The 25,256-nt window shown below is 41.6% G+C and overlaps 1 protein-coding gene across 1 annotated transcript; it reads left to right on the top strand.

Moving 5' to 3' along the window:
• The first annotated feature begins 4,758 nt into the window (after window positions 1-4,758).
• LOC125446787 (cholecystokinin-like) lies at window positions 4,759-18,511 on the top strand. Its single transcript, XM_048520602.2, has 3 exons — window positions 4,759-4,873; window positions 10,003-10,248; window positions 18,115-18,511. Exons 2-3 carry the CDS (start codon window positions 10,005-10,007, stop codon window positions 18,249-18,251), a joined length of 381 nt encoding a protein of 126 aa, XP_048376559.2. The 5' UTR covers window positions 4,759-4,873; window positions 10,003-10,004; the 3' UTR covers window positions 18,252-18,511.
• Window positions 18,512-25,256: the final 6,745 nt, after the last annotated feature.

Genomic DNA, 25,256 nt, shown 5'->3' with positions numbered 1-25,256 from the left:
TTACCCAACTGCAACTTTAGTGGTTAGAATTTGATGATGCTTTTAATTCCGCATAATTTGGCAAGGAAAAAAAAAGCACCCACTGCGCATTTTAAGGAAAACCTACTAAAGAGTTAGTAGTAGCTAAAATTAATTTTGATTTGAAAAATGTTGATGGAGACATAATTCATCTTCATATCTTCACTGAGGAGTTAAAAAAATCGATCCTTTGTAAAAAGTTAAATGAGGAAATTAAAGATGTAGCTGTTTTCCCAGTGTATAACATTACGTTACCAAGACTCACTTTATTTTTACAAGGATCACTTTAAATTACACCTTCAGGAACTATTTAGAAATTATTTTATTCATCGGTACCACTGAGGACTAAACATAAGGAGCAACTTCCAAAATATTATTATTTTATTCATCATTACCACTGAGGACTAAATATAAGAAGCAACTTCCAAAATATTATCACTGCATTATCACAAAGTCCTTTCAGGCTAATAGAAGTTAATTCGTTTGCAATTACTCCCGAATGGCAGCTTTTACTAGACTAGACAGATGTTATCTTTTACAGTGAATGATACTTTGGTCAGATATTTGTTTAATTGTGACAAAATCTACTAAGTTAAAGTGTTTTTTTCAAGTTTATACATAGGAATGAATAAGTAATATCATATTTCAGGAACTGGATAAGTTCTTCACCTTTGCATCATATTTGGCAATTCCATTAATAGATCTTCATCTTTTGTAACTTGTCAGAGTTGAGACGATAATATCATTCAATGTACATGTGAAGCAGAAGCATTTGTTTCACACTCTTGATAAAGCATTTAGATATAAATCCCTAGACTTTGTTCGTTTACATAATATGGTGGCAAAACTGGTTTAGGACTCAATTTTGTCCGACTTCAGGGATCTGTATTCTAACCGAACTACACTAATGGAATGAGAGAATGAGAAGAGGCCACAAAAGCTCCTCCAGCTATATCAAATCTTCCATCAAAACATAACTAGATTTTAAAATAACTTGAATATGCAAATATCTTTTCTCTTGCTTTCTAGATTATATCAAAAATTTATCAAAAAATATATTTTCCCTCATGTGTAGTCTTTTGATATCTCTTCTCAGGTTATGTTTTAATTTTTTTTTAATGCACAGGATGATGCACTGGCTAGAGACTTTGTTTCCATCTTATTCTACTGGCCAAAATGAACAACATTTTTATGTAAAGCCAAATTATGTCCAAGTGCACAGTACTACAAAGTGTCTTCCGATATTCCCCAGGTGTCTTGGAAATTTGAGGGTCATATTTCTGGGGGCAATATGAATCATAACTACAAATGTAATGGACTACATTTTTCTGTGGCAGCACGTATGCTGTTAGCTACCTCCCATGTTTATTATATCATTTTACATGGCACATGGTGAAAGAATTAACTGCCCAACAAGGAAAAGGAGATCTGGGATCCACGTAACCCAGGTAAATAATCCCCTTTAACAATCAGGTTGAAAGATTGTGAAATTGGCAGCACAAAAACTGGACCAGAAGTGAAAGTAGGGTTGATGAATTCACCGTCAAAGCTGAAATGAAGAGACGGATAGGTTGGAATAAGAGAGATGTAAAAACATATAAGAGCTCACAAATAATTACAATTTTTTTATTTAAAAGTCTATGACAAGTCGAACTTAACGGAATGGGGCTCTGTATTTGTAGCGTTTAATGTTCAGTACGAGAAAGTATACTTGAAGATTGTTAATAGTTATCACTTTGTTACAAGGTGTGCTTGCACTGAACTGAAATGTGCAATGATAATACTGCTTGGCCTGCTGTGTTCTTCCAGCTTCACACTTTGTTAGCTTGAAATGTGCAATGAGTTAGATTTGCATTGGTGCAAATTTATGGGTTTAGTTCCCCGTACTAACAGAGGTTACCATGAAGGACTTGCCTTTTCACCTTCTTCCCTCACCGAAGGCATGGTGACCCTCAGGTTAAACCACCATCAGTCACCTCTATCTAATGAGAGAGCAGCCCTACGATCCAGGTGGACAATGGTGGCTCTAATTCTGAAGAAGGGTCACTGGACCATTAAGTCTGCTTTGTCTCCACTGTTTTCCCAGCAATTTCTGTTTTAGTTAGGGTGTGGAAAAGATGGCTATTTATATAGAAATAAGGATGTGGAGAAAAAGCAGGAGGATGGTATTGGGCAATGATATTCATTTAAAGAGCTATAAGCGATTCGATGGGCGGAACTGACTTCTTCCACACCCTGACATTTCTGTGATACTTGTGAACCCCGTTTGAAATGTTTAAATTTAGTTTTTAATTGAATTTGAAAAGTAGGATTGTTGGTGTGTTTCTGTACAGCGTGACCGCACACAGCTTTTTCTTGTCTAATCCCAAATTAAAAATTCGCTTCAAAACCAACATGGAATTAAAACAGTGGGCCATTCTACTTAGTAACTCTGCAAGTTGCCCCTTTACCCCGCCATGGACATTTCCAAAGGCAAATGAATGAACTTTATTCACTCCGGCCAGGACCTCAGCTCCCGATTCTTGTGCTCCTGCCTCCTCTTAGCTCCTGCTCGACTCAGAATTCCCAAAATCTCAGCCGTGAAACTGAGCCCCGCCTGAGAGAGAGACACACAAAAATATCAGTGAAATGGAACGGCACATTTCAAAGGATTCGGTGCTTGCTCATGCATTTGGGTGCATGGGAATTAGCAGCGAACGGGAGAGGCTGTGCTTATTCGAATAAATATTAGCGAAGAAATGTAGAAATGCGGGTTTAATTAATATTTGAATACTGTAATTGTAAAAGCTGCTGAACAGCGAATACTGTAACTGTAAAAGCAGCGATTTTTAAAAACATTTTAATGGCTTTCATTCTATCTGCTACGTTCCCCAATTTGCCGGAGATCCTCTGCTCAGTGTTATAAAGTTAGGGTTACGGAGGTAAAGTAATAATCGAATTGAAATAGTATCCGAGAAGCGAGGGTTTACAAATCAATATTTAGAGTGTTAAAGGAGGGGGTTCATTTAACTGGCAACGGCACTTAAACTGAGGCCACTGTGATGAGTTAAATTTGTGATTTCTGGTTATCTCTGACCAAGAAGTGAACATTCCCCACGCCACAGACACACACATTTTCACCATAAACGCTGGCCATTTGCTGTCAGATATTCTCTGTGGCTAACGCTGGTAGAGATTCGGGTGATCCAGGGGAAGGGGTGATGCGGGACTATTTTAGAGAAGTTTTCTCTGAGTTTCCCCATGTTAAAGGCCCCCGCTTGACCCTGTGGTGTGGGAGCTGGGGAGTGTATCAAACCTGACAGCGTTCAGTTACACACTGTGTGAGCAGTGCCGGGGGAAAAGGTTCCCAATGATGGAAACAATGTCAGCCGAAGGGTCTGGAGGATAATCCAATGGACAAACTGGGGATAAGGTTTGGAAATTCACCCTCTCCACTCCCCAGCCCCGAACCCGGTTTAATCCGACGCTGGGGCTCCCGGGTGACTCCTCCCTCACTCCGAGTCTCACTCACTCAAATTCTCACACTCACTCCCCTCACTCGCTCTCATTCCGACAGCCTCACTCACACTTCCCCTCACTCCGAACATCTCACCATCTACCTCCACTTCACTCCGAGCCCCGACTCTTCTCCCTCCCCCTCTCTCCGAACTCCGCACCCTCTCCTTCCCCTTCACACCCTCACCCCCTCCCTCTCCCTCCAAGACCCTCACCCTCTCCTTCCCCCTCACTCCCTCACACACTCCAAGACCCTCCCCCTCTCCCTCCCTCCAAGCCCCTCACTCCCTCCCTCTCACTCCAAACCCCATACCCTCTCCCTCCCCCTCAATCCAAGCCCCTCGCTCCCCCTCACTCCGAACTCTTACCCCTCTCCCTCCCCTTCCCTCCCTCACCCTCATTCCCTCCCTCTCTCTCCAAGCCCCTCACTCCCTCCCTCTCACTCCTTCCCCCTCACTACAAGCCCCTCGCTCCCCCTCACTCCAAACTCCTAACCCTCTCCCTCCCCCTCACTCCCTCCCTCTCCCTCCAAGACCCTCACCCTCTCCTTCCCCCTCACTCCCTCACACTCACTCCAAACCCCTCACCCTCTCCGTCCCCCTCACTCCCTCACACTCACTCCAAACCCCTCACCCTCTCCTTCCCCCTCACTCCCTCACACTCACTCCAAACCCCTCACCCTCTCCGTCCCCCTCACTCCCTCACACTCACTCCAAACCCCTCACCCTCTCCGTCCCCCTCACTCCCTCACACTCACTCCAAACCCCTCACCCTCTCCTTCCCCCTCACTCCCTCACCCTCACTCCCTCCCTCTCTCTCCAAGCCCCTCACTCCCTCCCTCTCACTCCAAACCCCATACCCTCTCCCTCCCCCTCAATCCAAGCCCCTCGCTCCCCCTCACTCCGAACTCTTACCCCTCTCTCTCCCCCTCCCTCCGTCACCCTCATTCCCTCCCTCTCTCCAAGCCCCTCACTCCCTCCCTCTCACTCCTTCCCCCTCACTACAAGCCCCTCGCTCCCACTCACTCCGAACTCCTAACCCTCTCCCACTCCCTCACCCTCACTCACTCACTCACTCCCTCTCTCTCCAAGCCCCTCACTCCCAGCACCTCCCACCCTCTGAGCCCCTCACGCACCACTTTGACGGGTTTGGTTGACGTGGGCAGGAGTCATGCCTCACCAACTTTGGTCTGGGATTTTTTTTCTGCCCTAATTCCCTCACGTCAATCCTGGTACATCCGCCTCCTCCTCGTCCTCCTCCTGCTTGGCGTTATATAAATAGCGCAGCTGCGACCAGCCACGGGTCTCCGTCTCCCTGAAGCAGGAGAGTTCACCACCAGCCGGGAGCACTACACCAACAGGTAAGATACCCAGTTTAGGAGGGGAGGGGAGGGGAGGGGAGGGGGTTAGACTTTACTGATCAGCAACTAAAAACAAAAGCTGATCCGTTAGAAATATTGAGTGATGTGGGCATTAGCTGCGCTATAACGCTGACAACGATAATGCTAAGGAGTAACGCTGTCTTATTTTTAATTAATAAATATTCCTGAAATATCTAAGCTGCTGTGATAAAGTGGAGCTTTTTGCATGTGTGTGTCTTTGGTATGGCTCGCCTTGCTGCGTTTTGCAAACACTGGAGCGATTGGAGAGATTATGTAGAAAGTTGTGTTGTTTTTTTGAAGTTAGACATCTCCTCTCGGAATCTTGCAGGTGCTGCCCAGTCCAGACAGTTACGGATCAGCTCAGAGCAAAGTTAAATCTGGGTCCTGCTCAAACCTTCACCAATAACTTCCCTAGTCTTGTTACCCATCTGTGACACAGACACAGAAGATGCTTCATTGAAACAAGATCTAACAAAGTACGGTTCTCAGGGTAACGTGAACCGCGTCCCCCTCAGTATCCAATCCCTCCTCCCTCTGCCTATGTCTGTTCACCTTTTCCAATATTTCCTTTGCATTCACTTTGCTGTGCCTCACGTTGTCACCCACAACTTTGAGGAAGCAGGAAGAGGTGAAAGAAGCTGTGGAAAGGGCCGTTAGAAATGTCCCTGGCAAAACCAGGGAAAGCTGGAGAAACTCAGCCGGTCTGGCGGCATCTGTGGAGAGAGTGAAACAGAGTTAACATAGCGGGTCCAGTCTGACTTCTTCACAAATATCTGTCTCTCCCTCTCTCTCCACAATGTTGGCAGACCTGCTGAGCTCCTCCAGTTTTCCTTGGATTTCTTCCAAATTTCCAGCACCCCCAGTAGCCTGCCTTTATTGAAGAGATGCCCCTTGTGCTCCCCTTCCATGCCAGCATCAAAATTCACAGAAACAACCTCAGAGACTTCATACCAACCAATTAAGGCAAGCCATTCTCTGGCAGTATTTCAGAAGCAGTCAACTGAAACCACACTGTCTGCTTCTGGTGGGTAAGCCAGACTCAGATATTTGAATTTAGTTAGTTAATAAGACCATAAGAAACAGGACTGGGCCATTCATCCCTTCAAGCCTGCTCCACCATTCAATAGGATCGTGGCTGATCTAACATTCCTCACATTCACTTTCCTGCCTTTTCCCCATAATCATTGGTTTCCAAACTGATCAAGCACCTATCCATTTCTGCCTTAAATATATACAAGGACTCTGCCCCACAGCTCTCTGTAGCAATGAGTTCCAAAGACTCACGACTCTCTGAGAGAAGAAATTCTCCCTCATCTCATTCTTAAATTGGCATCCCTTTATTCTGAGACAATGTCCTCTGGTCCTAGACTCTCTCAGGATGGGAAACATGCTCTCAGCTTTAGTCCTGTCAAGTCCCCTAAGAATCTAATGTGATTCGATGAGATCACCTCTCATTCTTCTAAATTCTGACGAGTAGAGTCTCAACTTGTTTAGCCTTTCCTTATAAGACAATCGCTCCATATCAGGGGTCATTCTAGTGAACCTCCTCTGAAATGCCTGTGATAAAACAATTACGTTTCATTTGCATAGCGTTCGCAAGAGCTCCTCTCCACTTGCACAGTGTACCGTTTTTGGCTCTGCTTGAAGGGACAACACAGTCACTGGGTAACTTCTTCTAGCTTACTATTCAGCTCAACTACTCGGCCAAGCAATGTTTTATATAGTTATAAACATATTTCAGGAGGTGGGTTACTGAGCAGAGGTATTGTGCACTCAGTTATTAATGACATCTGCCAATTTAGAAGTGGAGATATATTGGTCCAGATTTACAATCTTAACTCATGTAATTTGCTGCTTGATGCTCACAGACAACAGCCCAGTCTGAGCAGCTCTCACCTTGTGTGATGAAATTGCCAATGAATTTTGAATGTAAATCCGCACAAAAAGATCAGAATCATTTGAGATTCTCTCTGCTCCTTCATATGATCCATGCCTTTTCATCAAATATGCAAGTGCTTTATGAATTTAAACAGTTTCCAATAAAACTAGTAAAACCCAAAACCACCCAACATCGGTTTGAACTCATTTGATTTTGTAGAATTGAAGTTAGTGTTCTCTGATCAGAGCAATTCTGAACAGGAGTCACTGGACCAGAAATATTAACTCTGTTTTCTCTCCATGGATGCTGCCAGACCTGATAAGTTTGTCCAGGAATTTCTGTTTTTGTTTGTTCTGTCATTTGACACAGAAAATTAAAATATGCTTATGTTTGATGGTGGGCTAATGTAACTACTGAGCATTTGATAGAAACTACATCAAATGCTATATTTCCAAATCAATCTTCCAAAGAAAATGTTAATACAGCAAGTCAGCAGCAACACAAACTAGATATGTCTCAACAGTGAAAACAGATTTAGTTGGTCACGCATCAAGGCATCCACAGGGCAGATCATTTCTACAATTTCTTTATTTTTAGTTAAATAGAACTTATAAACTCCTCAAGGCACATTATCATGCAAATATGAGGAATGCAACATTTGCACTTTCATCATTCCCCACTTCACACTTCCCAAGGCCGCAAATACTCCTCTACATGATACAGCTGTAGTTCCGTCTATTTGGGTGCAGTATTTGCTGCTCCAGATGTGTATCCTCTAATGAAGTACAGAAAATTCAGATCATCTTGTGGAGCGTCTCCATACAGTTTGTGTGACCCCAAGCTTCAGGTAATTTTAGCTTTCTGCCTCACTCCTGCTCTGATCTCCTACAATGTTCTAACGAAGCTAAGTGCAAGCTAGAGAAACATCAGCCCCTCACACAAACAGGCACTTTACAGTCTTCCAAACTCAGTACTAAATTCAACATTTTCAGGTGTTAACTACTGCTCCTTTTTTTTTAGACAGCAGGAATCTGCTGTTGATATTTGCACCTCCTCTTGACCTGTCTTTTGTTTCTTTACTTTATCCGTTTCCATTTCCTTTTACTTTGCACTAATATCCCATTTGTCATTTAAGTTCTTCTGCATGTGAAGTTTGTTGTTCCTTCCTGCTGTTTTTTCATACCTCTGGCCTTGCATAAAACCTCTTTTATGTGTTAATAGTTTTCCAGGTCTGGGATAAGGCTGTGGACCTGAAACGTTAACTCTGTTTCTCTCTCAACAGATGTTGCCTTAGAGGTTTCCAGCATTTTCTGGTTTTATTTCAGATTTCAAGCACCTGCAGCACCTCACTTTTGCACCAGAAATATCCACATCTGGTCACTTCGTAACAAAAATGTTTTGCTTGCGATACTGTCCTACGTTTTATATATTAGGCCAGGACTCATTGAAGATTTGTGCTATCTACACACTGCATCTGTTGGTGTAATATCTGTGCTTCTAGCTGTATGCTGTCCACACAGACATGAAGTTGCTTCATATCTGTGGACCCTCACTATATGTCCAGATCATTTCCCCATCGTCCCCTATCATGATTTACTTAATGACAAACTGCTGCAGTGTTATATAATTGAACATAAGCTCAATTTCATTCTGTTCTACTGAAAGCTCATTCTCCTTTCTCGGTGAATACTTACATAGCTATATAATAGCTGTAGCTATATATTTTCAACACTGAGCAAGCGACAGCATGTCCACAGCTAAATGGATATGGTATTGACATCATTCTGAGCAACATATATTTTCTATGTTCATTTGTGTTAGAATGGTGTGATTGCACAACACTAGATTTGGTATTTAGTATGTGAAAATCTGGTCATTTGAATGAACAGATCGATCACATTATATATTCTATTAACACAAGCTTTCTTTGTGGAATTTTGCTCACTGGGATGCATCGGAGTGATACCTGATACAATGGAGGATTCCCAATAAGTGGAAGAGTTTCCTCCCAATTCCCATTAACTATAGTTTTGCTAGGGCTCCTTGATAGTGCATTTGGTCAAATGCTGCCTTGATTTTGTGAGCACTCACTCCAAACTCACCTCTGGATTTCAGCTGTTCAGCCCATATTTGTACAAAGGCTGTAATGTGGCCGGGAGCTAAGTGACCCCGACAAAATCCAAAATCCAAACTGTGCAGATTTTTAGAGAGCAAGTGCAATTTGATAGTACTGTTGAGGGCACCTTCCATCACTTTGCTGATGATCAAGAGTAGATCGATGGAGCAGTGATGAATTTGCTTGGATGTTTCCTGCTTTAAAGGTCAATAAATTGCGTAAAACCCTCACATAATTTCCAAATAATCATAAGTGGCTATGAGATCTTAATCAGAGCAGCGTTGTTTATTCTGAATTTAACGGCTCTATTCCTGACACAGCTCAGTATTGATAAGCTTTCCTGAGGATTCTCCAATCCCTGGTGTTATTATTCCTCTCCTTGAAAAAAAACAAGGAGCTTAAATAAAAAGCAGAGAAAACCTAATAAACACTTCCAGTCCGAGAGTGAGAGCTGACCTACAAAGACTGAATCAAACTAATGCAGATCCTTGCACAACCCAGCTGAGGAATTTGAACAGCAAAATCTATTCTCAAACAACAATTCAAATTTTAAGCATAAATGGTTATTTGGTAGTACAGAAGCTTTTGATCTTGCATGCATCAGGACCATTCACATGAATATAAGTTCAAGGGATAACCAACATGAAGGAGAAGAGAATGATGAGTGCTTCGGAGAATACTAAGTGCTCATGTGGCATTCTCAACTCATGCAATACAATTGTTTGTTTTCTCCTTGTATTGATAATCTTATGCATTGTTCTGATGAGTGAAACAGGAAAAGTTTCAATAAAATGTCTTTATCCAGATGTGCATGCTTTACAAATTGCTCAGTATTACAGGTGTAATGTACTTAAGCAGCATATTCCCATTGGATTATCACTGATGAGAAAGATATGTGTGGTAAATAACGAGAAAGCTAAATCAATAATTCAGTAAATGTCAGCTGTTGGTGGTCATTATCTAGAAGTATATCCTCAGCCTTCTTCTTTCAATTGTTGTGAACCCGTTGCACTGGTGTAAAAGTTTGGAAACAAATACCTGCTCAAGATTGAAAAGCACCAATTTGAGGTGATGGGTTTCACTACACCTTGTTTGTACTTCCTTTCATTCCAGCTATGAACAGTGGGATCTGCGTATGTGTGTTCCTTGCTGTTCTCTACTCGGGCTGCATCGGGGGACTCATCAATGGGTCTGACGATGGGAATCCAATTGGCAGGGAGTTGAAGCAAAGCATTGCCATGCGCCAAAGGCAACTTCGGGAAGCCCAGTCCACTGACCAAGTGAAACCATTCCAGAGCAATGAGCAGACAGCTAACCTGGGAGCTCTGCTCACACAATACCTTCAACAAATCAGGAAAGGTGAGTTACACCTGCTGCAAATTAAACTTGCTATCTACAATGGCACTTGTAATTCAATAATATTTGCATTTGCTTACTGATTCATGTGGCTCAACTTATAAATGATTTTTCTCGGTGTATCTCAGTATGTAGATCACAAGATAGGATCAGGAAAGCAGTTGCATGTCTTAACCTCCATCAGAATTCTTCATTCTTGCTGTACCAATTAAAGCAGCCATAAACTATCATGTTGTATCTCTGCATAGACTTGGAGGAGGGGGAGGCGTTATCACTTTGTTGAAGTTTCAATGTCAGTAGATGACCTGAAGAACTTACGTGAAGGCTGTAACTGTGCATTGAAAAGACTGTGCTGAGCCCTGTCTGTTTAATTTTAGCTTTGACGGTTCGTGTATTGGCCCAAACACACCTTGTAAAGATAAAGAACACCCTACTCAATGGGTGCTGTCATCTACATGAGATTGGAAAGAAAGCTGAAGCTGACAATCTCTGGAACATTAAAACATTACATAGGTTCTGCATTTGCAACATTGGCCCAGCAACACATCCCTCCACAGCTCCCCAGCATTATCTTCCTCTTCCTCTGCCCAAACACTTGAAAATCAATACAGAAACTCAGAGCAACTGCATTGGTAATCGGGCATTTGTCTAGCAAATTATAACCCTTGTTAACTTGTTGCATGAACAACCCCTTAACTGGGGAGTCAGTGCTTCTTCTCTGCAGATGACTGATGTATTTTCCTTGTTCCCAGAATCTAAGCAGCCCCTTACACTGCCTTCCCTGCCCCCATCCTTGAAATCCAGGGGGAAACAGTGTACATTTCAGAAAGAGCAGCTTGCAGTGAAAGCGTTTTGAATTAGATCTATGTGCAAGTAATGGTACTCCCTTGGAATTTCAATCCAGCGTTATTTATGGATGCTTTGTTTGGTCAAGATTGGGGAGGTCCCTGAAGTTGTTTTCTTGGCACATGTCGAAAATTTGCTTTGACAATCTCAGGATGTAGGATGGATGTTCTATTTGTTGATGACATTCAACTAACAATACCCAACTTCAGGTGCTTGGATCTCTTGAGCTTGTTGCACTTGTTTAAAGTTTTGACATAGACATGGGACAGGCATTCTCATTTGCATTTAGTTTCTTAATCCAATGTCAAATTTAACTCATCATAACTCTCTAATTGAACAAACATTTTTATGCATAGTGAAAGCAGCAGAAGGGGGCCCACAACCTCAGGCAGCTAGATGATTGGTGTGTGGTTCAGAATAATGCCAACCATGTGAGTTTGATTTCTGTTGATTGGAGGTAGATTTGGTATTTGCCGCCTCACCCTACCCCTGAGAATGGAAGGCACTGACTATTTGCCACTGGCCAAAGCTACTGTGAAAACAACAAAGTATAAGCAGCCAAGAGTCTGCCTTCAGGCACAATACAGATGACAATGCAACATCAGCAGGGATCTGACAGAGGCATTCAAAACGACGAGGGGTCTTGGACAGAGTGGATAATGGAATACCTGGGCGGATTGAGAGCAAGAGGGCACGGATTTAAAACAACTGGGAAGAAAATGAGGCGAGAGAATTTTCTTTCATGTGGGGAATGCTGGAGTTTAGAATGCACTGCTTGAGAATGTGGCAGAGACAGTTTAAATTGAGACATTTGGAAATGGTATGGATGGGTATTTGTAAAGGAACGGTGTGCAGGGGTGCATTGAGAAGGGTGCAGTACAGTATTAAATGAAATACTCATTGGGAGAGCTTGGGTAGACGTGATGGGCTAAAAGTTCTCCTGCTGCACTGTAATAATTCTGTGAATTATCAGAATAGTACTGTAGCTGTAGAATTTTAGCCTTTGGTACAGACATATTGAACCACTTGCTTTGTGTCTTTGTACTGAATGAGCTTGCATTTAATTCAACAGTTCCCAAAAGGATCAATACATTTAACAAACTGTTTGATACATTGATTAATCTGATTCAATCCTGTCAAAAATTGGAGACTTGATTTAAATTTTTGGCAATGATAAAGTTGCTGTAATCCTACCAGACCGTATGGCTGCTCTCTTATTAGCGAGAGAGAGATGGCTGGTGATGATATTACCGTGAGAGTCACTATACCTCAGACAAAGGAAGAGATTGAGAAGCAGAGCCTTTCATGGCAATCTCTGCCAGTGCAGAACCCACACTGCTGGCATCACTCTGCATCATAAACCAGCTATCCGGTCAACTAAACTAACTAATTCCCCACCTAGACAAGGCACCAATAATGGCTAACGTGATGGGACAGGTCCTGTCAGAATAGAGGATAAGCATTTTGCTTATTTTCATCATCTTTGTGACACTTTGTTGATCCCCCTTGGAAATGCACTGAATAGCAAACTTGAAGTCATGTTACCATGCAGGGTGTCCACCTGAACCAGTCATAAAGTTTCTTGAATATTTTAAGATACTCTTCCAAATTTGCCGTGAACTACATAGACAATTGGCTGCCATTGTCTAGCTGAGGATGTACAGTGTTATCATTGATAGTCCTACAAGAGATCTTTAAAATCATCCTAAAGGAGTTGGATACCAGCAATGGAAGGGCAGTTTAACTTCTCTTATTATTATCTTAATTCATGTGAAGCCAGTTTAAGCAACTAAGGAGACGCCCTTGGCTTTAGAGCATTTCTAGAGGTTCAGATTTGTCACCTCCCCAACAACCACATCACTACCAAACACACCGCACCCCTCCCCTCGACCTAACCACACCACCCCACCCCCCCCAAAACCATAGTCATTGGATGATTATTACATTGGATCATCTTTACAAAAACATTCCTTCCCGTCTTTCATGTCTATGGGGGCTGAGAAATAGCTCTCCAACTCAATGCCACTTTCCAGCCTTTCGTCTCTAGCTCTGTAGACTACTACACTTAATTGCAACACCAGGTGCTTTTTTTACCCCCCCAAATGCAATGAGGGTTTTTGGTTCTATCCTTTCAGTGATCTTCAGACTCCTACACTCTATGGTATAATAATTTCTCCCCAGTCCCCATTAAATTCTTTCACCAATTACTTTAAACAGCTGAGCTTTGGAAATGTGCTGATATGTTTAATTGGCATCCATAGTTTGCAGGTTTTACATACATGTGAACACTTAATAAAATGGGGGCGTGTAGGCCATTCAGTCCTTTGAACCTGCTCTGCCATTTAATAACATCAGGGAGGCACGGATTGCAACCTCAACTTCACATTCCCACCTACTACGTGAAAATTTTACACTTTGTCTGCCTATCTCTCTCTTTCTATTTCAAAAATATAAAATAACTCTGCTTCAACTGCCTTTGAGGAAGAGATTTCCAAAAAGTCATGACTCTCCGTGAGGAGTAAAAGTTCTCCTAATCTTGGTCTTAAGCGGGCCTGCCTTATTTTTAAACAATGACCCCTTATTTTAGATTCTACCACCAGAAAAAATAACCTTTCCATATCCACCTTACCAAAGCCTTTTCGGAGCTTTGTATGTTACAATAAAGCCACCTTTACTATTCTAATCACTAGCAGATGCAAAATTATCCTGCCCAATCTCTCTTTATCAATTAATCTGCCCATTCCAGCTATTAGTATAATTAACCTTCTCCAAACTGCGTCTAACATGTTCACATCTTTCTTCAAAATGATGGGATCAGTATTGTGCACTATACTCCAGGAGCAATCAAGAATGAAGGAAGAGAGACTTGAATGCCCACCTGGCACTCTCTCACAGTGATGCAAGATGGGTTGAAATAAGAGGGATGCTCTAAGTCACACAAATGTATCTCCCAGTGCCAACATACAGAGGCATCTGCATGGAGAACAATTTTCCTGTTTTTCAATTCTTCCTGCTTCTTCTGCAGAATATACCTAACATTTTATTTCCATCTTTGAAACAAGATGTCCATGGAAACAGGCGCACTGTGAAGTCATTTTAGTTAATACATATAAACAACAATCATAGTTGATGTGAAATTCTGCAGTCAAAGTGTATTTGATTAGAAAAGTCTTTCATGTTTAAATGTTGAAAGAACCACCCGTTCTATACTAAATACATGATTAAATTAGAATTGCACCATCTGGTTAGAAATCAGTCAGTCATTTTGTTTTATATGTTAGCCCATTGCAAATGCAATTATCTGGAATGTAAATACAGGACTAATCTGTTTGAGATTTATGGTAGATAATTAGCCACAAAGTAATCAAATAATTGGATATTTTCTCCTCGGAAGTACTGAGAACATTTGCACCCATGTTTCTAGTTTACAGCAGCTGTCATCTAAATCAGCAAAAATCCAATTTGGAGAAGATGGGTGTTTTTTTCATGTTTTAACAAAAATGTTAATTTCTTTCAGAAATCACCTGACAGCCTAAATAGGAAAAGGCTGATTCTACATGAACCCGAAACACAAACAATTCAAATTAAATAATGCTATTTAAAAAATTGGATTCAAAATTACACCAGCAATAATCAAGAATATCTCATGTTTAAAATAAATAGTTAAATCTCAAAAATGAACTTCTGTTTCATAGATGTAGGACACATATTATGGAGTCATAGAGTTATATAGCACGGAAATAGGCACTTGTGTCCATATAACAATCAGGTATCCCAGTCCAACATAATCCATTTGCCAGCATTTGGCTCATATCACTCTAAACCCTTCATATTTATATACTCATCTAGACACTTTTTAAATATTGTAATTGTGCCAGCCTCCACCACTTCCTCTAGCAGCTGATTCCATGCACACACTACCCTCTGTGTGAAGAAGTTACCCCTCAGGTCCTTTTAAAATCTTTCCCCTCTCACTTTAAACTTATGCCCTCTAGCTTTGGACTCCCCCCCACTCTATGAAAAAGACCTTGGGCATGATTAAGGTGAATTGCCTTTATGGTTTTATAAGTTTCTAGGAGGTCACACCTCAGCCTCCAACGCTCGCGGTAAAATAGCCCCAGCCTACTCAGCCTCTCCCTATAGCTCAAACCCTCCAGTCTCGGCAACATCCTTGTAAATCTTTCTGCATCCTCTCAAGTTTACTGACATCCTTCCTATTGAAGGGTGACCAGAATTGTATGCCATCTTCCAAAAGTGGCCTCACTGATGTCCTGTACAACTGCAAACTGACCTCCCAAATCCGACACTCAATGATCTGACCAATGAAGGCAAGCAAACCAAATACTTTCTAACATCGGAGGTTGGCTAATATGATGCCATTACTTAAGAAAGGCTGTAAGGAAAAGCCAGAGAACTATAGACCCTTGAGTCTTAAATCAGTGGTGGATAAATTGTTGGAGAGATTCCGAGACACAGGATTTACATGCATTTAGCAAAACAAGAACTGATTACAATTCGTCAACATGGTTTTGTGCATGGGAAATAATGTCTCACTATCCTGAGTGAGGTTTTTGAAAAGGTGTCAAGAAAGATTGATGAAGACAGAGTGACAGACATTGGCTATATGGACTTCAGCAAAGCATTCAACAAGGTTCTGCTTGGTAGTCTAGGGAGAAAAGTTAGATCCCTAGGGGAGCCAGGGTAAGTGACTTGAAGGTAGGAGACAAAAGATGGTGGCGGGGTTTGCTTTCAGGCTGGAGGCCTGCGACTAGTAGTGTGCCACAATGATCACTGCTGTGTCCACTGCTTTTCATCATTTAAAGAAATGATTTGGATGTGATTATAAGAGACTTGGTTACGAAGTTTACAGATGACGCCAAAATAGGTGGTGTAGTGGACAGTGAAAAAGATTATCTAAGAGTACAACAGGATCTTGATCAGATGGGCCAATGGGCCAAGGAGTGGCAGGTGGAGTTTTAGTGAGCCAAATGTGAGGTCTTGCATTTTGGCAGTGCTTATACATTAATGGCAGGCCCTGGGGAGTGTGGCCAAACAGAGAAATAAGGATGCAGGTGCATAATTCCTCAAAACCAGAATCACAGATAGACACAGTGGTGCAGAAGGCATTTGGCACACTTGCCTTCTTTGGTCAGTACATTGAGTATATGGGTTGGGATGTCATATTGATTGCAAGAGTTAGAACAAATCTATGATGACAAGATACTGCGCAAAATATAAATTAATTATAGGTGCACCCAAGAACAGAATTAGTTCCAACTCATTTACGTGACAATAAATCCAAATCCAACCAGCCAAGAGAGAAGAAAAGCTTTTGCATATATTTCACTGCTCAACAAGGGACAACCCATGGGTTTTAGCTGTTTAATCTACATATTTCAATTTGAGATAACTGCTTCTGAGAAAAAAAGCATATTTTCCAACGAGTGTGTTCATTATCCACAAGGTTTACAAAGGGCCATTTTTACTGATGGCTATGTTTTACTATGTACATTGTAATATGTCCATTCCATCCACTGACATAAGCCTTTTGGAAACTTAACACCTCCCTCCCACACAAGCACTAGTCCAACATGTCTAAGGTTTTGGTTAAAATGTACGGTGAATTGAGATTACTTAGCAGAATCAATAGATAAAATCCATCATACATAAATCTCCAAATTGATCATTGTCTCAGATGTCTACCTGTCACTGCTGAAAATAATTTTCAGGTTAGTGGTACAGCATAAAATGTTATGATTTAGCACTTTGAGGGTTTCGAGAGATACAGGCCAAGCACAGGGAGATTTGACTAATTTAGTTTGGGAACATGCTCAGTGTGGACTGGCTGGACTGAAGGGACTGCTTCCATGCTGTATGACTCTCTCAAAATATAGCATGTGATGCAAAATATTTGACATGTCCTTCCAACATCGTGGTTCTCAACAAATGGCTAATAAGCGTTCTGTCAGTCTTCTGCTCCTCAAAGAACTAAAAACAGTCCAGCACAGGAACAGGCCCACCTTCAGCCCACCAAGACTGTGCTGGCACATGATGCCTTTCTAAACTAAAATCTATTGCCTCTATGCAGTCGGTATCCCTCTGTTCCCTACCTGTTCATGTATCTGTTCAGATCCTCTTCAACATTCCTATTGCGTCTGCCTCGACCACTTCCCCTGGCAGTACATTCCAGGCAAAACTAACTTGCCTCTCACATCTCCTCGTACTTGACATTTCTACCCCGGGGGAAAAAAGACTCCAACTATCTGTTTTATCCACGCCTCTCATAATTTTGTAAACTTCTATTAGGTTGCCCCTCATCCTTCAACGTTCAAGTGAAAACAAAAAATGTTTGTCCAATTTTTCCTCGTAGCTAATGCTCTCCAAACCAGGCAACATCCTGGTTAAACCATTTCTATACCCTCTCTAAAGCATCCTTCAGATAGTTTGATGACCAGAACTGTATGCAATATTCCAAATGCAGCCGATCTAAAGTTCTATACAGCTGCAACAGGACTTGCCAATTTTTAAACTGTGTGCCCTGAGTGATGAAGGCAAGCATGCCATGGGCCTTGTTGACTGCCTTATCTACTTGTGTTACCACCTTCGGGAGCTGTGGATTTGTATACCTAGAACCCTCAATGTTGATTCTACTAAAGGTTCTGCCATTTACTGTATACTTCCCTCCCACATTAGGCCTTCCAAAATGCATCACTTCGCATTTGTTCAGATTCAACTCCATCTACCATTTCTCTGCCCAAGTCTACTGGCTATTTATATCTTGCTGCATTTCCTGGTAATCTTCCTCACAATCCACATCTCTCCCAATCTTTGCATCATCCACAAATTTACTAATCAGGCCACCTACATCAGAGGATTGAGGATTGAGGATCAGCCAGTATCTTGTGGAATCGTGGAGTAGGCTAGAGGGCTGAATGATCTACTTCTGCACCTATTTCTTGTGCTCTTCTCCAAATTAAATGGTGATTAAATATTCAGCTCTAGCTTTGTGTTTTGTCTTCTCAGGTTCCTTGGATAGAGGCACTCTTGTGGGAAGCAAATTGCAGAACCTGGATCCCTCCCACAGGATAAGCGATCGGGATTATGTAGGATGGATGGATTTTGGTCGACGCAGTGCTGAAGAATATGAATACGCAGCGTAAAAAAATTATAACAAACACATTCCCAATTCTGTACAAAAGAAGAAAAAAAACTTGGATTTCAAGTCTTAAAAAAATGAGTGTTTCAAATTCTATTCACTATGATCCTTAATGTGAATTTGTTTGTATGACTGTATGATGCAATATACATATGCAGGATTCTGCAGAGTTGTCTGGCTCGGTCCAGTTTCTTATTAACATGAATGATACAAGATTGAAATAATTCCGTATCTCATCTGTCAATTTAGTACATCACAATAAAAAGAAGCAAAACAGAAACTTTGTTGAATGTTTTAACACGTCATAGAGAAAACAGACATAAGGGAAAGTAGTGCTTGCTCAATACTGAGATCTAGTAGTCATGGAGAATGGAAGATACTTCATTTCAGACATGCAATGATTCAGACTAAAGTCCTCTGTTCACCTCAGAATTCACCCAACAACATCGTAAAGATATCATGCAGTGTCAAACATTGCCACTTTAAGATCTGCTCAGAGGAAAGAGTCATGAATGAAACTGACCATTGTTAGACCATTTGTACATAGACTAACTCCATCCCTTCCAAAAAAGAGAGCATCTGAAGTGAGGATTACAAGACTGTGAAGAAAAGATATACAACAATGGTTCCATAGGTGAGAACCTCCATTACAGGCTAGGTTGAAGAATTTGGGGTTCTTCCTGTTTTAACCAGGGAGTTAGGAGTGCAATGTTCAGAACCACAAGGGAGCGATACAGACAGAGAGGGAAACATTAATGAACAATGTAAGGGTTGAAAACCAAGACACAGATGTCCAACTAATATAAAAATGTAAATTTTAAAACACAGACAGTGGCTGTGATGTTGAATGCACTTCAGTAGAGGCAGACTCAGTTGTGGTTTCCAAAAGAGGAGTGGATAATCATTTAAAGAGGAAAATAATTGTAGGGCTAAAGGGCAAGAAAATTGGCACAAGACAAATTGCTGACCAGTCTCAATGGACCAAATTGCTTCCTCCTTTGCTGTAACCATTGTATAATTCAAAGGTGGCTGGGTGAAGCATTCTAAGTTGACTAACAATTGCAAAGGCAGCATTAGGCTGCAATTATTACTGCTCTGAACCAACATTTCTGCTCTATTGACTTCTGCTCAGGCTACTCAGTGCTATTTGATTAAGTTCTGCTCTGATGTTAAAAGCAACCACTCTCACCTCTTGTCCAGAACACAGCGCATTTGATTGACATCAACATTGCAATCATGTAACTGTGATGACATTTGGAGCTAAATGGATTGAGGACAATCTAGTTTAAAAAAACGAAAAGAACTGCTCAGCACCCTGGCAGTATTTCTGAAGAAAAAAACAACAGAGTTTGCTAACGTTTCGGATCCAGTGACCCTTCCTCAGTTTGTTGTTGTTGTGGTAATCTATTTTATTGTGAGGGATGTAATTTAATGATATTATTGATAATATGCTGCATGACTTGGCTGATAGTCTAGAGGAGATGGATAAAAGTGTCTATTGCTTGTGTTAGATTTCGTCTGCTATTTTTCATGGAAATTTCATACTTGTCCCATGGCTACATGAAGGATGTTTGATTAGCAAGTTGGACAGCTTCTGGTGAATCTTCAGTGCTAGGGATGAGATGCTGTCATTTTTTTTTTGTGTTCAATGCATCTTGTTTACTTTCTACCATCATACAGAGTAAGCCAAATTGATTGAATCTTACCTTCCACTGCATTAGCAATTATAGTTTACAATTTTACAGAGGCAGCAAAATAGAGAGATCTGTTGGATCCACATTTGCAAACTGATTTTAAAAAAATTTCTTTTTAAAAAATGCATACCAGATTTTGACTATACAAGTAGAGGTATTCGGTACAAAAGCAAGGAAATCATATCAAACCTCTTAAAATCACTACTTATAGCTCAGCTGGAGTCCAATTCTTTTTTGCAATTTTCCATTTATCACACAGAAACCACGTTTGCAAAATTAACATTGCGGTACACATACTATATGTGACTATACATATAAACATACATATATATTCTATGCAACGGTAACCAAAAGGCTGTGTAGACACATCTCACCCTTAGTGAGGCTGCTCTCTAATTTCTATAGACTACGTTCAACTGTACATCACATACTGTCACATGGGTGGTGGAAAAACAGTTTAAGGTACAGCCATCACAAAGCACAAGGCACATCACAGCGCTTCTTAGCAGCGCTAGTTAGGAGGAATATCAATGACTTAGGAACGATGCAGAGGAAATTCAACAGACCGTTAGAAACACAGACAATGCAGGAGAAACCCAAGAAGTCTGGCAGCATCTGTGGAGAAAGATTTTTAAAAAAAGAGTTAACTCTATTTCCAGTCCAGGATGACTCCTCTTCTGTTTCTTTCTGGACAAATGCTGACAGACCTAGCATTCTCTGTTTTTTTTCCAGATTTCCAGCATCTGCAGTATTTTGCTTTTATTCACTAGGGTGATACCAGGGTTGAGGGACTTCAGGGAATGTGGACAAATACCAGGAGCTGGGATTGTTCTCGTTACAGTAGAGATGGTTAAGGGTAAATTTCAGAGGTTTTCAAAATTGTGATAAACTGCAAAGAAAATCTACTAGCTGGAAGGTCGGTAACAAAAGGATACAGATTTAAGAAAATCACCAAAAGATAGGGAAGGGAGTGAGTATTATATTATATTACGCGATGGAATGTTTTATCTGGAATACATTGCCTAAAAGTGTGACCAAAGCAGATTCAATAGTAACTTGCAAAGGAGAATTGATAAAGACTCTCTCAGGAAAAGTCTGCACAGTTTTCAGACCATTTTTTAAAAATTGGAAATGTCTTTATGTATTAAAAAAACTCACCACAAGTATGATGGTAGGAAACTGCATTACATATTGCTCTACATGTGTAGTACTTTTCAGAACTACAGGATATCTGAAGGTGCAGGACACGCAATAAAATGTTGTCACTGTGCCAATGTACAAAACAAGACACCTGACCTGTGCAATAGATTACACAGTGTGCAGCTGGAAGAACACAGCAGGCCAGGCAGCATCAGTGGTGCAGGAAAGTTGACATTTCGTGCCAGGACCCTTCTTCGGCACTGATGCTGCCTGGCCTGCTGTGTTCCTCCAGCTCCACACTGAGTTATCTCTGACTCCAGCATCTGCAGTTCTCACTATCTCTGACCCATGCAATAGCAATTTCCCACAAACGACATGAGGATGATTTGTTTTAGGCATAAACATTGGCCAAACACTGGTGAGATAAGCCAACTGCTCCTCACAATGGCAATACAGAACATTTTTACATCCTCCAGAAAGAGCAAACCTTGGTATCATGCCTCATCAAAAAGACTGAGCTCTCAAGCTCCCTGCACTCCCTTGGTACTCCTCCAAAGCATCAGCTGTGATCCTTGGACTCAAATCTTTTGGGATAAAACCAAAACTTGTGATTACTGGAAAGAAAAATTCTATCCATGCAGCCTTCAATTCTTTTGGTGAAACATAATTCAAAGTTGGCACCATTACTTCATCATTATGAACAAACAGAATTTGAAATCTATCTTTCTCCCCTATTCTTGTTACCTTCTATTTCTGGAAGCAATATCCATTTGCTGGATGAAAGTGGAAAGTCTGCTGCATCTCCTTGGGTTATAGGCTAATATTCTGTGGTTTCAAAGAAAGAGATTACAAATTCAGTGAGAGTACTGAATGAAGATCAGCTTTGTTGTATGGGACCATTGATTGATTGATTGCAGAGACTATCAAATCTCTTTTAGTTTGGATCAAAGATGCCACCAGAGAGGCGTATTTCTCCCCAGTAGATTGGACATTCAATACTATATTCAAGACCTGAAGGGCTTGGGAATAATTGGGAATAAGTTGAGCAGAAGTTGCAAACATGCCTTTTCTCTGAATCGGTGCCACCCTGTCCTTCCTAAATATGTTGCACCTTGTCAGTGCTGATGGCTGGTAGTTTAACAGTATGTTGAACCATGACTTTTGACTTCCTGCTGTTGATGGCTAAACTGAATTCTTTCCTGGCCTGAGAGTGTGTGTCCATTTGCTGCTGAAGTCTCCTTAGTACAGAATGCTTGCACATCATTGCCAGCTTGATGTGGACCCAACCTCCCCCTGTGTTGAGTTTAAGGGGAGCAAGACTGGGCTCCTCTCCATCAGGCCCAAAATGTAAGGAGAAAACACTGGAGATAAACTGAAGGCATACAATAGCAGCAAGAGAGAAGAATATTCCACATGATGTTGGTTCCACAACTCACTGCACCTTCTTTAAATTTTTTTTTATAAAAATTAAACACAGGGATATAACTAACAACTGACCTAGCATCAAGTGCTGCTCCTGGGTAATGGTAATCTCCCTGGACAAGTAACACAAAAGCCTAGGCTAATGTTCAAGGCAAATGCTTCAAACCCCACTACTGCAGCTGGTGGAATCTAAATTCAATTCATTAAGTGTTGACTCATTGTGAAGACTCATCAGGTTCATCAATCCCATCCTTACCACCAAATCTAGTCTACATGTGACTCCAGACCCACGGCAATGTGGTTGACTCTAAACTGTCTCTGGCTAATAAATGCTGGCCTGGCCTGAGGTATCCATATCCCAGGAATGAATATTATTAAGAAAGCATTGATTATTGGGACCATAGAAGCCTCCGTTGATGTGTGACCATTTGCCCTTTGGAAGGTAGGGGCTGACTCTGGAGACACGTCCAGTTTCCAAATGAAGGCTGTAAGTCACTCTTACTCTGGGAAAGTGGATCAGAAGAGCTGCTTCAGTGACATGGGGAGTCAATCCATTTACCAGGCGTACTTGCCTTTTGTTGACAGGTGGATCTAGTGATCCAGTTGGGATTGATGACTCAAGTGAAAGTAGTGAGGCAGTTTGTTAAAATGGCACTTATTTTAAGATCAATAACATGTATGTTAGTATTCATTAGTTTACAACGCAACTCCGAATACTTCATACTCACAAAGCACATTATGTTTCAAGTGAATGTTCAATTTTGTTCCAGAGGGAAAGCAGGATGTACAAATCAGACCCCAGTCACAGGTTGGGTTGGCTCAGCGGTTAGCACTGCTACCTCACAGAACCAGGTACTCAGGTTCAATTGCTACCTTGGGCAACAGTCTTTATGGAGTTTGCACATTCTCCCCATATCTGTGTGGGTTTCCATTAGGCAATCTGGTTTCCTCCCACAGTCCAAAGATGTACAGGTTAGGTGGATCAGCCATTTTAAATTGCTCATAAAGTCAAGGGATGTGCAGGCTAGATGAGTTAACCACAGGAAATGCAGGTGGGGTAGGGGATGAGTCTGGGTCAGATGCCCTTTGGAGGGTTGGTGTAGACTCAATGGGCCAAATGGCCTGCTTCCACTCTGTAGGGATTCTATGCAATGTGGAATGGACACATCTAACCCAAATTATAGGGACCATGATTTTAAACCATATGCTCACAAGATGTTTACAAAAGGATATCACTTTATGACCACTGACCATTGTCACATAATGTCCTATGAAGTTGAATACACTGCCTCAGGTTTGACTTCTGAGGAAGGGTCACTTGACTTGAAATATTAATTCTGCTTTCTCTCCACAGATAATTCCAGATCTGCAGAGTTTCTCCAGCAATTTCTGTTTTTGTTTCTGATACACAGCATCTGTAGTCCCTTTGGTTTTTAATCAGGTATGGCTTGAGTCATATCACACAACCAATTAACCATATAAAAACCTAACTTTTTTGCCTCGAAACTTCTCTTGGGCCGATTATTGCAACGGTTTGTTCTCAATTTAACGTGACAAGTTTTTTTCCAACTTTCTCATGTATCCACTCTTTCTCGCTCTAGATATGACGTGTCTGTAACAATCCCCTTTATGCTGTTCAGTCTCTGGCTAACAGCAAAACTGTAACCTTACTACATCACAGATATGTCTCTTTTGGAAAATTGTCTCTCATTTTTTGACTAATTTCGTACTGAAATAAAACTAAGTAATTTGATCAGGGATAAGAGATAATGGGAACTGCAGATCCTGGAGAATCCAAGATAACAAAGTGTGGAGCTGGATGAACACAGCAGGCCAAGCAGCATCTCAGATGATGAAGGGTCTAGGCGCGAAATGTCAGCTTTTGTGCTCCTGAGATGCTGCTTGGCCTGCTGTGTTCATCCAGCTCCACACTTTATTATCTTAATTTGATCACCCTCAGCTTCCCTCATACAGTGAACCTAAAAAACAGAGATAAGGCCAAGGAGTCAGTAGCTAGGGGATGTAAAAACTAAAGCGGGACTTTCAGTAGATTTAGGAAACACCTCTACTGTAAAGCTCACAGAAGCTTTGAGCTTACCTTTTTAAAAATATTTGGATGGGACGTGGATGTCATTGGTAAGGCCAGCATTTGCTGCCCGTCCATAGTTCCCCTTGAACCGAATAGCTTGCTGTGCTTTTTTCACAGGGTTTTTTAGTGCAACCACATTGCTGTGGGTCCGCAGTCACTTGTAGACTAGGTGAGGTAAAGATGCCATACTTCCTTCCCCAAAGGACATTCATTAACTAGATTTGTCTACGCAGCAACTCAACGGTTGGTACTTGGTGCAATTAGTCTGTCAAATTTGAACTCAAAGAAACAATCTGCCGTGGTGAGATTGGAACGCTTGCCCACAGGCCATCAGTCTGGAGTTCTAGACTGCTAGCCAAATGACTTCACCAGGGGATGGCTCAGTGGTTAGCACTGCTGCCTCACAATGCCAGGGACCTGGGTTCAATTCCACCCTCAGGTGGGTGCCTGTTTGCACATTCTCCCCATGTCAGCGAGGGTTTCCTCCGGGTGCTCCTGTTTCCTCCCACAGTCCAAAGATATTCAGGTTAGGTGATTTGGCCATGCTAAATTGCCCGTAGTGTTCAGGGATGTGTATATTAGGTGGGTTAAGAGGGATGGATCTGGGTGGGATGCTCTGAGGAATGGTGTGGACTTGTTGGGCTGAAGGGCCTGTTTCCACTCT

Source organism: Stegostoma tigrinum, chromosome 2 (assembly GCF_030684315.1).
Source record: "Stegostoma tigrinum isolate sSteTig4 chromosome 2, sSteTig4.hap1, whole genome shotgun sequence".
NCBI classification, from domain to species: Eukaryota; Metazoa; Chordata; class Chondrichthyes; order Orectolobiformes; family Stegostomatidae; genus Stegostoma; species Stegostoma tigrinum.
Note: the sequence above shows the minus strand (reverse complement) of the source record. Positions and strands in the feature narration are given on the sequence as shown.

Bases quoted from the DNA above. Each gene is read 5' to 3' on its own strand.
- LOC125446787 (XM_048520602.2), top strand. From the start codon at position 10,005: ATGAACAGTGGGATCTGCGTATGTGTGTTCCTTGCTGTTCTCTACTCG. The intron at 10,249-18,114 runs GTGAGTTACACC...TTGTCTTCTCAG, and splicing joins CCTTCAACAAATCAGGAAAG to GTTCCTTGGATAGAGGCACT.